We start from the raw sequence: 12,984 nt of genomic DNA, 5'->3' as shown, positions 1-12,984 counted from the left end.
ATCACAAATTATTTTAAACTGATGACAACTTAATTTTGATCACAAAGAAAATAAGGAAAAATAAACTAAAAAACTCTGAACTTTAAATCCATCCACCCCTCATTTTTACTTTTTGTCATCTCACCTTACATCTTCTAATTTTGCCTATTTTTTAACCAAATTGTTGTAGTTGTTATTATTTTTAATAGATTTGTCTTTTTTTCTTCATTCTACAGGTATGAGTGGTTTATACACTACAATTACAGCATTAGAGTATGCTGAATTTGTCTGTGTACTTACATTTACAAATGATTTTTTTTAACCTTCAACTGTTTTTTATTGTTGTTGTTGCATATCAATGTCCTTTTTAAAGATTAAAGAACTACAGCACATCTTGTAGGACAGGTCAGGTGGCGATGAATTTCTTCAGCTTTTGTTAGTGTGAGAAAGTCTTTATCTCTCCTTCCTTTTTAAGGGATTCTTTGCTAAGTACAGTATTCTTAGCTGGCAGGTTTTTTTCCTTTAGCACTTTGGATGTCATCCCACTCCCTCCTGGCCTGAAAGGTTTCTGTTGGGAAACCTGCAGCTAGATGTATCAGAGGTCCTTTATATGTTATTTGCTTTTTTTCCCCATTTCTATAATCTTATCTTTGTCCTTGTCTTTTAAGTATCTGATTATAATATGCCTTACAGTAGCAGTAGTAGGTTGAATCTGCTTGGTGACCTTTGATCTTCCTATACCTGGATATTTGTGTCTTTTCCTACATTTGGAATGTTTATTATTATTATTTTCTTGAATAGTCTTTCTACCCCTTTCTCTTTCTCTATGCCCTCTTTAAAGCCAATGGCTCTTACATTTGGTCTTATGAGGCTATCCCATAGGTTTAATAAGTATTTTTCATTGCTTTTAATTCTTCTTTTCTTTTGTCACTTCTGATTATATATATATGTGTATATATATATATACACATATATATATATGTATGTATATATATATATATATATTTTTTTTTTGAGACAGAGTCTCAGTCTGTCACCCAGACTGGAGTGCAGTGGTGTGATCTCAGCTCACTGCAAGCTCTGCCTCCCAGGTTCACGCCATTCTCCTGCCTCAGCCTCCCAAGTAGCTGGGACTACAGGCACCCGCCACCACGCCTGGCTAATTTTTTGTATTTTTAGTAGAGATGGGGTTTCACTGTGTTAGCCAGGATGGTCTCAATCTCCTGACCTCACGATCCACCCGCCTCGGCCTCCCAAAGTGCTGGGATTACAGGTGTGAGCCACCGCACCCGGCCTGATTGTATAGTTTTAAATAGTTTGTATTTGAGCTCACTGATTATTTCTTCTGCTTGATCAAATCTACTGTTGTAATACCATAATGCATTTGTAATTCCATCCATTATATTTTTCACCTCTATGATTTGTTTGATTTTTTATTATTTCAATCTCTTTGTTATATTTCTCTTATAAATTTCTTAATTGCTTCTCAGTGAAGTTCACTGAGCTTCTTTGAAACAGCTATTTTGAATTCTCTGAGAGGTCACACAAATCCATCTTTCTAGGGTTGGTTACTGGCACCTTCTTTAGTTAGTTCAGTGAGGTCATATTTCCCTGAATGCTCTTGATACTTAAAGACATTCATCAATGCCTGGGCTTATTGAATCACTTTTTTTAATGATGGCTGCTTTAAAATCTATTTCAAATATTTCCAACATCGATTTTTTATCTGTTTTGGGCACCTGTTAATTGTCTTGTCTCTTTTAAGTTGTGATTTCCCTTGTTCCTTGTATGATTTTTTTTAATTGCATCTTAGTCACTTTTTAATTTTATATCATGAGACTCTGTGTTCTCTGTAACCTTTTTATTGGAGAGCCCCCCCTATTGTTTTGTGGCTGAAGGGCTGCTTTTGTATATATGTTCAGCTTCTTCTGTTAGGTTCCCCTGACACAACCTTTGAAAAAATGCAGCACTAACTCACACTGCCTCATTGCACATGGGCAGTACAGAAGTTCAGCTCCCATCCCAAATTTGCTGACACCTTCGTGGTGATAATGGGTTACAGGCTCATAGCATCTTATGACCTCAAAGTGGGAGTGGGGGCTCATCTGAACTCTGGGACCCATTGACACAAAAGGTTTAGGGAAAGTTGAGTACCATCTAGTCGCATCATGTTTCCCTTTGTTCTGTCTCACTGACTGTGGATGAGGATGGAAGGTCAGCTACTCACTGGTTTTCACTGACATTAGGGGTATAGGGAACCAGAGTGCTGACTAGCCCTGACTTGCTCTACTGTATTCAATCTCATTGCTGTCAGGTTTATATGGGGTGTGAGTGTATCATAACAATTACTAGCACTACCTCACACTACCAGATGAATGTGGTGGAGCAACTTACCATTTGACCTTGCTGACACTATCCTGGCAGGGGAATCAGAGTACCATTTGCTTCTGCCAGAGAGGTAGTAGATCAGCTCTGTGTTCAGCATCACCAGTATTTGTCTTCCAGGGGAATAAAAACACTGCCTGTTTTCTGTCAGATGAAGCATGGAAGATCAGCTCTCTGCTTGGTAACGCCAACACTACACTGTTAGGGGAACTGGAATGTCAGCTACTTCCACCAACAGTGGATGAAATATCAGTTCTCAACTTTGAGGTTTTTGACTAACTTTGTTCCACACCACAAACTATACCCCCTTTTCCTTATCACAACGAACTCTGTGCTCTTGTCACAAACTCCTGACTACTTTGTCACATATCCTGTAACCATTCACCCTCCATGTCGTTCCTTGAGCTCTTTGAAAATACCTCACTACACTGCCACCCTCTGAATATCTTCTTTTGTTGTTATTTTAGACATTCAAGTAGTCTTTGCTGATCTCCCCAGCCATAAAAAATCACTACCTCCTTTGGGTCCCCTAGTGCTTCAGTTGTACCTCTTTTATAGCATGCATTATAATCTTTTGTGCACACTGGAATTAACAATAGTTATACCTCCCTCCACCACCCCTCCAATTATAAATTAACACTGAGTATTCCAAATTAATTTTCACTAATGTTTATTTATTAAGAAGTCAATCTTCCAGAAGCTTCCAGTATTTGAAATATTGCTCTGAAATTGGATATAAGGAACAAATCATGCCATAGCCCTCCTTGATTCACAAGCCCTGGCCAAGAGGCCTTGAGTGTAAAATAGAGGAAAGGTTTAGAGGTGGGGTATGAGCTGGGTGGTTTGTAAAAAGATGTAATAAGACAAAATAACTTCTTTCAGGAGATGACTAGTTAGGAGACAACTGAGTACTTACTATGTACCAGTTCATGTGCTGAGAGATTTGTGTGTATTTATCTAATTTAATCCTCACACTTACACTTTGAGGTAAGTTTTATTGTTATCCACACATGTAGGTTGATGAAAGCTTGCCCCACCCCTTGCTTTAATGTTTTCTCCTAAGCATTTTCAGACTTATGGGCACATGTATTCACAGGGTCAGTGATTTAGGTGTTTTAAAAGGATAAAATTGCTGAGGGAGAGCCTGAGTTGCCAGAACTGTAGTCTTCAAAAGCTTGTGTAAGACTACTTGTTTCACTGTGGAAGATGTCTTTGCATTGGGGCAGGGCAGCTGAAAGCAATTATTTATTCATTTAACAAATGTTTATTGAGTCCCTATTCTGTGTAGGGTATTTGGGATGCAAGATAAAAATCCCTTCTTGAATAAGTTTATTGTCCAGTGGGAGTCATACAAAGTGAACATTATATCAGCATGATAAGGCCTTTTAAATCTATATGTTAGTGAATGGTCTGAATATTAGAATCATAATTTTGGAGAAGAAAGGGTATTAGAATTTTTTTTGTCTCTTCAGGCCACTTTGTCGGGTTGTAAGCAAGAATTCCCTTGAAGGATGTAACCAAAGGCCTGAGGAAACTGTTTTCCCTGCATTTGTGTGCCCTGTGGGTCATCTTCTTCTTTCATGTGTCAACTGCTCTTCTGAGCAAAAAGTGCTTGGTGTGTCTTGGTCTGGGGAATTATTTGGAAGACATTATTTGTGGAACATAATGGCATAACATTTACATACGTTCACCTTCTGACTTTGAGTATGAATGTGTAGGTTGTGTATATGTGTGAATATATATACACCACGATGTCATTCTAAGTGTTTGGAAATAACTGTTCATACATGTAGTTTACCTTCTTCCTTGGAATTACTATCTTGTAATATGGCATTAAAGAATTATCCCACCTCTGAAGTCCTTTGCCTGGGAAACATGGTGAACTGGAGGATCCTTACACATTCTGTGTGACCAGCTATTAAACAGAATGAGGACTAGGTCTCTCTGTCACTGACTTGGAAGGTAATGAAATGTTCAGGCAACCAGTATTGACACCTTGCAGCTTTTGCCCCGGTTTTGTTTCCAGGTGAATTAATTGCCTTTTTTACTCATGATTATATGACGCTTTCTCTTTTCACCAGCGAAGAGTAGAGGAATGAAAATGAGAACCCTAGACTCTTCTGGATTTTAATGTCATCTTGTAAGTGGGATATAGTGTTAAAAGCTTTACAGACATTCTCATTTAATCCTCATAGCAGCTCTGTGACTTAAGGTAAGTGAAATTATGGACACTTTCTTTTCTTGCAGGTTTTCGATATAAGCATGCAGCACTTTCATAATCAGAAAAACAACAAATATATGCACAAAAAATCCCTTCTTTCTCTCTCTACAAAATTAAGACCGCAATATTGTTTCAATATTTTGCTTTTTCATTGTACTCATCTCATGTGCAGCTCTCCATGTCATTAAATCTTCTTTTAAAAAATGGTTTAGACAATAAATCCATTTATGAAGGTAAAATGTTTTTATTTATACTTATGTTATAGATCATGTAGGATAAATAGTGGACTATCAAAAGGAATATTACAAATATTTAATATTACCATTAAAAATCATGTTTTCAGAGTATTTAACAACCTTGGAAAATGTTCATGATATACATGAAAAACACAAGTTATAAAAGTATGAAATATGCTCCCAATTTTATAAAATATAAGTACAGGTTTATTAATAGGAGAGAAAACAGTATTGTTAACATTTTGGTGCAGTCTGGATGGTAAAATTAATGGTAGTTTCGTCTTTTATTTCACTGAATTTTAGAAGATCTCCACAATGTCAGTACATGACCTTTACATTCTGACAAAAAAAAAAAAATTTAAAAATAATTACTAGAAATGATCAGGTAGAAAATATGAAACAGATTTTGGATTAAGATGGTGGTCTGTAAATTGTACACAGGGTTTTTATTCTCATCTTAAATATCTTAAACTGAAAGAAAATAATTTGTATGCACAAACTCTTTCTGGGTGTGCGTGTGTTTTACATTTTTTTTTTAAGTGAGGAATTCCTGGAAGACAGAAAGCAGATGGAGCCACTGTGTAGGAGGCTGGCGGGCAGCAGACCGCCAGAAAGGAGGAGGAGGGGAGTCGGCCTGTCTGGCTGGCGTTTGAGGGAAACGGTCGAGGGGCGGAGGAGGAAATGAAAGAGAGGGCGCGTGTGTCAATACAAACTGAACACGGGCACGCGCGCTGACCAGCCCGGCTGCCGCCCGCAGAGCGGAAGGCGGGATGGCTGGGGGCGGGGCCAAGGCTCAGGCGGGCTCAGAGGGGGCGGGTTCCCTGCGCCGCAAAGACCCGGTCGCCAGAGTGAAGCCAAGCCAGCTAGCGCTGCGAAGCCCAGGCCGCGCGGACTCCCCAGAGACTTGCCGCCGCCTGCGCCTTTGCCGCTGCAGCCATCCCTCTTACTCCTTGCCTTTCGTCCCCGTCGTCTCCTCTGCCGCCGTGCCGCAGCCGCACCAGCATCGACAACAGCTAAGTGGCCGATTCGGGGACTTGGGGTCGGGGTTGGGGCGGACGCAAGGCACGAACAGCACTCGCGAGCCCGCCATCTCTACGTCAGCCGCCACTGCTGCAGTAACCCTTCTAGGGCGAGAGAGGAAAGCACTGTGGAGAGGCACACGCTGTCCCAGTGCTCACGCTTAGAGTTCGAGCGTTTCTGCCAAAACCTTGGTGAGAGCCTTGCACTTGGAGAAGGGAGCACAGACCAGGTCTTTGAGATCGCAAAAAATATATATATCATATTGCATAGTGTTGACTTTTTGTCAGTTTAATCGACCAGGGCAGCAGCTTTCCCCAAGCCCTCTTAATCCCTGAGCTATGTCTCCTCCAACCGTGCCTCCGATGGGGGTAGATGGCGTGTCCGCATACCTGATGAAGAAAAGGCACACCCACAGGAAGCAACGGCGCAAGCCCACTTTCCTCACTCGTAGGAACATCGTGGGCTGCCGCATTCAACACGGCTGGAAGGAAGGCAACGAGCCAGTGGAGCAGTGGAAGGGTACTGTGCTCGAGCAGGTTTCCGTGAAGCCCACTCTTTACATCATTAAATATGATGGCAAAGATAGTGTGTATGGACTAGAACTGCACCGCGATAAGAGAGTTTTAGCGCTAGAGATCCTTCCCGAGAGAGTGCCAACTCCTCGTATCGATTCACGACTGGCAGATTCCCTGATTGGCAAGGCAGTGGAGCATGTGTTTGAAGGTGAACATGGTACCAAGGATGAATGGAAGGGTATGGTCCTGGCGCGAGCTCCTGTGATGGATACTTGGTTTTACATCACCTACGAGAAAGATCCTGTTCTCTATATGTACACGCTGCTTGATGACTACAAAGATGGTGACTTACGCATTATTCCAGATTCCAACTATTATTTCCCTACAGCAGAACAGGAGCCTGGAGAGGTGGTCGACAGTCTCGTGGGCAAGCAGGTGGAGCATGCCAAAGATGACGGGTCCAAGAGAACTGGCATTTTTATACATCAAGTGGTGGCGAAGCCATCTGTTTACTTCATTAAGTTTGATGATGATATTCACATTTATGTCTATGGTTTGGTGAAAACTCCTTAAATTCTTTGTGCTCTTTAGAGAAGTTGTGGATCTGTTAGATGTGAATTATTTTGTGTTCTCGTAGTTGTGAACGCAGAGAACAGTTTAGGTGTCAGAAATTCAGGAAAGTGGATAAATTTTATTGTGCCAACAAATCTTACCTTGACTAGTTTCACAATTTTGCCTCAAGTGTACTTTGCTACTTTTGATATTGCCTTGTTCTGTAACTTGACAGTTAAATTGGGTGCTAACAGAAAATTAAAAAGTGTTTGCAACCATTGGAACAATGCAAAAATAGATTAAGAAAAATTAATGGTGTAAACCCACACCCCGTCCTTACCCCTTCCTTTCCTTACCTTGTTTCTTCCCAGAAAACAAGTGTTGAGGATGCGAAGTACATCCTTCCACCTATTTTCCCCATCTTCATGCAGAAAGTATGTTCTAGTAGTTTCTGTAAAAATGCAAGCCACATGCTTTTCTCACTTGACATATAGATGATATATCTTCTTATCAGTAGCTTCAGTCTTTCTTGCTCTCTCTGGCTCTCTCTGGCCCTCACTCTTACTCTCTTGCACTCTTGCTCTCCCCCTCCCTCCCTTACTCTAACAGCTGAATACGCAGTACTTGTTGATGTACCAAAAAGGCATTCAACCATTTCGTTATTGATCATCTTTTATTTCCTTTTTTTATTTTTTTTCAAAATAACACTGCTGTAATACATACTGGTGCTTTTATTTATATAGGTTGGATTCCCAGAAATACTATGTAGGCATATGTTTCAGAAATATTACAAGATTACTATCCAAAATGAAAGCGCCCGTTCCAGCGTCCTCTCCAGCACTCTTTAATGCTTGAAAATATGAAAGGCTAAAAATTGCATTGTATTGCTTGTTAGTTTAATTGCCTTTTGTCTGAGTTCAAAGAGGTTTGTTGTTGCTGTCCTTGTTTCTGTTTGGATTTTTCTCTGATTTGCCTGTTCTTACCCTTTGCTCATGTATCTATTGATGTTTTTCATTATAAATTTGTAGAAATTCTTACTACATAGTGCATATTAATCATTTGTAGCTCTAATGTGTTATGACGTTTTCATCTTGACTTTATTGATGATATATTTTCCTTTAAAATTTTTAAACTTTTTAGGTAGACCCTTATCTCTTTTATAGATTTTGGTTTCCTTTTTTTATCACATGGATGCCCCCACCCAAAGTCATACAAATATTCACCTATATTTTCTTCTAATAACTTTATTATTTTTAATGTTTAAATGTTTGATCCATCTGAAATTTATTTTTGTATATGGTGTAAGATGGGGATCCAGCTATAACATTTTGTTCACATTGGATATCTGATTGTGACATTTATTTAAAATGTTACCCATTTTCAAATTTCTGAGCCAATATCATGATTTAATTATAGTGGCTTCATCGTAAGTTTTAGAATCCGATAAAGCAAGTCCCACTTCATTAGTTTTTTTTTCTTTATATAATATGTCCTAGACATTCATTTTTTCATGTGAAAAAATGAAATGCAGAATTTTAATAAAATTCTAATTATGATGGCTGACATCACAATTAAAATCCCGCATGTTTGTTTAGAGGGCTCTTTAATAATATTAAATCTTAGCACTCAAGAGTCTTCGTACATCATTGAAATCTTTTGGTCTTGTTATTGGAATATTCTTCACGTAAGTATATCATAGCTAACTGAATTTATTTCTAAATATTTTTACAGTTTTATTTCATATTTTGACATTGTGAATTGGTTTTTTTCTTCTCATTTGTAATTAGCTATTTTTGACAATATAGACAACCTATAGATTTTTGTATTTTTATCTTCTGTCTAATGAGCTTATTTAATCATTGAAATTACAGTAGATTTTTAAGAATATAATATTTTGGGTTTTCTAGATATGAAATTATTTCACCTGAACATATAGATCATTTTATTTCCTCTTAATGTTTATACTGATTACTGTTACATTAGCTGGATTTTTCAAAACAATGTTGAAGAGTGATGACAGACGTGACTGTCTTGTTTTTAATTTTCATGGAAGTAAGAATGCAAAATATTAATAGGGAATAGTATTCCCTATTAGTATGACATTTACTTTTGGTTATTAGTAGGTAGTCATTAACATGTTTAAGAGTTTCCGCTATTCCTGTTTTATAGTGTTATTGCTAGAAGTGGTTCCTGAATTTTATAAAATGCCTTTTCAGCATCTATTGATAAAATTGTATGATTTTTTTTCTCTTTAATTTGTTGATGTAATGAATTAGAATGGTAGGTATTTGATGTGGAACCAAACTTGTATTTCTGGAACAAATACTACTTGGTCATTGTGAAATAATGATTTGCTACATGAGTGGATTTTATTTACCAGTATTTAATTTAGAATTATTGCATTTTCATTCCAAAGTAAAATTGTATTTTGTCCTTCTGATGCTATCTTTATCAAGTTTTGTTATTGAAGTTGTGCTAGCTTTAAAAAAATATGAATATGTGAGTTTTCAATTTTTTTCCTGTGGTCTGGAATAATTTAAATAGCATTAGAATTATTTGTTTGTTAAAAGTTAGCTAGGACAAAGTGTAAAACAATCTAATCCTGATGACACTTTTAATAGTAGATTTTTAATCAGCTTTGTGATTTCTTTAATAGTTATTGGTTTATTCAGGCTTTTTATTAAAAAGGTATATACATTCTCTGTGACATACAAAGTTAAAAGTTCTCTATTATTGCTGATTGTACTGGTTGTTGCTTGTTGACTGTACTATTCAGATGGCTTTATGCTTTTGTGTATTTTATGTCACCTAGATCTAATTCTGAAAACATTGTAATAAAATAATTAGCTATAATGGTATTTTCAATTATCTTTGTATTTTATTTATCAAAATTAAATCAAAATATAGGAAAGTATGAAAGATATGACAAACATTTTCTCACCTCCACCCAAAATTAATAAGTGTCAACATTTTGGCCTATTTGATATAGATAGAGATATATATTATTAAACAGTCAGAAAATTACAGATAATAAATATCTTTCCCAGTACCATCCCACTTCCATTCTTTGAATAGGCAGACACTGTAATTAATTTGGTATGATTCTTGCCCATGTTTTATGTTTTTACTACATATTATCACCATAACTGATAATAGTATTGATTTTTATGTGTTTTTTTTTTTTAAATTTCCCCATGAATGATGAACTTTAAACCATGTGGAGTTTATTTTATGTTTTGTTGTAAGGATCTGTGTTTCTCCAGTGGAAAAACAGATTGCAACAACACAACCAATAGGACTGACCTTAGAATGCTAGTTACTGTTTCAGGCACTTTTACCACTCCTGATACGCAGAGAGGCGTGGCCCTAACTGAGGCCCTGAGGTTTCAATTAAAATGACAAAAATCTCAGTTCTCACAGAGCTTGCTTTCTTGTTAATGGGAGGCATATACCCGCCACCCACCCCTGATGTTTAGGCCAGACATAGGCCTTATGTTGTCTTACTATGATTTTGGTGTTATTCCACATTCTGACACTCAGAGGGAGGCTAACTCTAATCCTGCTATTGTTTCAAGTGTTTGGGACATAGCAGATCAAACAAAAATCTTCCTTTCTTAGACAATGATAACAACAACATACATAAATATTATTGCTTCCTAGTTCCTGTTCTCCCACTAGGCCCTAAGTCCTGAACCATGCATTATATTGTTCCCATTGATGATGGTTGGGGCTGGGAGATAGAACAGTGAACTATCTAGACAAAATCACTACTGCTTTAGAGCATACATCCTAAAGGAGTAAGGAAGACAGCCATCACCATTCTTACATCCCTGGCCCTTAGGCTTTATATTGTCTCATAGGAATTTGGGGATATCCCACAATGTGCCACTCAGAGCAAGATTTGACCCTAGTTCTGACTCCTATAGATTGAGGATATGAAAGTGAGATAGATGAAGTCAAAATGAACATTCAAGCCTACATAGCTTCAGAATTCCACTGTATATTCTGAAATGATATGGCAAAAATGTCAGAGACTAGAGCAAAGAATGCTGGCTAGAAGATTACAGGAGTAAGTCAGACAGAAATTTTTAGTTAATAATTTTAGAAATGAATATTAAGGTGCATTGTGAGGGAGAGTTAACATTGTAGCTGATTAATTTTGTAAGGAAACTGACTATGTAGTAATCAAAGGCCTCCAGGATTATGAGTTATCTGCAAAAATCAGAGAGTTAATGTACGGGAACGGACAAGATTTTAAGAGTCAGTTAAAAAAAAAACACAAGAATAAGGGCTAGATAAGTAAGTATAGGTGTACAATGATCATACTTTTTCTCCATTTTAGTCTGTATCTAAATAGGCTCAAAAAAGTAAATGAAGTGTGAAATGTCTACATTGTCTATTGTTTGGACAAAATATTTTCTTTAAAGATAGAAAAAAGTTTGCTATCTGTAAATTGGCTATTTCACTGAACTAATTAATTCTAAGTATGGATTTCTTTTTTTTTTTTTTAAACAGTGTCCTGCTCTGTCACCCAGGTTGAAGTGCAGTGGGCGATCATGGCTCATGGCAGCCTCGACCTCCCAAGATCAAGCAATCCTCCCACCTCAGCCTCTTGAGTAGCTGGGAGTACAGGCACAAGCTACCATGCCCAGCTAATTTTTGATATTTTATAAAGATGAGGTTTCGCCATGTTGCCCTGGCTGGTCTCGAACTCGAGCTCAAGGCAATCCACCTGCCTCAGCCTCCCAAAGTGTTGGTATTACAGGTGTGAGCAACCATGCTTAGCCCTGGGTTTACTTTTAACTGTATGACCTATATTCAGGACTTTTGAAAATGTAAAGAATCCATGTTTTCTCTCCTTCACAAATTTTCCACATGCATCCTTCATTCTCTTGTTGACTGTTCATACCATAAAAGATTTAGGTTCATTTTTAAAGACATCTAGATAACTGCAAAAGGAAGTGACATTAGCGCTTCTCATAAATCGGGTTTCTGGTATGATTACTTTGATTAGTACTTGTTTATTTAATCATTCATTTATTTATGAAATAATAACCCAGGATCCTCTGACAAAATGTGCAAGATGTTTTTCTGGGTGCCATGCTGGGAAACCAAGATGAATAACACATGGTCTTTTATATGTTCTTTTATGGCCTTCAAATCAATAGCAGAGACAAAAAGTTGCCTTTAAAGCAATAGCAGAGGCAAAAGATGGGTATAAAACCCTGTATAACAACGTAAAAAGAATGTGATAAATGTTATTTAAAGGGTCACAGGGGTACATATGTACTGTTAATTCAGGTGACAGAGAGAGAGCTCATTTCATAGAAGTTGATATTAATCTTCATTATGTTACACAAGCAAGAGGGTTTCTAAGTTGATGATTTCATAGTACCAACATAGCAAATTATATATATATATATATAATTTTATTGGGATATAATTACATAGAGCAAAAGACACAGTATCTTGAATATATAACACACTGACTTTTCAGTTTTTCTTCTGTCACTTATTTACGGCATCATTCCATTGTAATTAGAAAAAACACTTTGTATTATTTTAATCTTTCAAAATTTGTTGAGAATTGTTTAGTAGCCTAACGTGTACTATCCTAGAGAATGTTCTATGTGCACTTGAAAAGATTATGTATTCTCCTGTTGTTGGGTGAGGTGTTATAAGTCTGTCAAGTCTAGTTTGTTTGTAGTGTTGTTCAAATCCTCTATTTTCTATTGACCTTATTCCTACATGCTCTATCCATTTTTGAATGTTTTCAATTGAAATCTCCAACTGTTATTGTGTGACTGTCTATTGCTCACTTCAATTCTGTGAAACCGTGCTTCATATATCTTGGGTATCTGTTGTTAGTATATTTATTTTTATAATTTTGATATCTCCTTGATGAATTATCCATTTACTAATAAGTATTGACATTTCTTGTCTTTTTTTTTGCTTTTTTTGATTTTATGCCTACTTTGTCTGATATTGTTACAGTGGCTGTAGATTTGCAAGGAAAATCTTTTTCCTTTTTTTTTGCTTCAACCTATTTGTGTCTTGTATATCTAAAGTGAATCCC

The 12,984-nt window shown here is 37.0% G+C and overlaps 1 protein-coding gene across 24 annotated transcripts in view; it reads left to right on the top strand.

Moving 5' to 3' along the window:
* The window catches only part of SPIN4 (spindlin family member 4), a 342,780-nt gene that overhangs the window by 206,261 nt on the left and 123,535 nt on the right, over nt 1-12,984 (top strand). Inside the window, exon 5 of one of the 24 annotated variants that reach the window (XM_063804939.1) lies at nt 4,446-9,766. The exons of the other annotated variants lie outside the window; for them this stretch is intronic. Coding sequence (XP_063661009.1) covers nt 6,180-6,929 — 750 coding nt within the window. The 5' untranslated portion in view covers nt 4,446-6,179 and the 3' untranslated portion in view covers nt 6,930-9,766. Of the gene's footprint in view, nt 1-4,445; nt 9,767-12,984 lie in introns of those variants that run through there. 24 annotated transcript variants of the gene reach the window in all.

This window comes from Pan troglodytes, chromosome X (assembly GCF_028858775.2).
Source record: "Pan troglodytes isolate AG18354 chromosome X, NHGRI_mPanTro3-v2.0_pri, whole genome shotgun sequence".
Lineage (NCBI taxonomy): Eukaryota > Metazoa > Chordata > Mammalia > Primates > Hominidae > Pan > Pan troglodytes.
The sequence above is the reverse complement of the archived record's forward strand: the minus strand, read 5'-3'. Positions and strand labels throughout refer to the sequence as shown.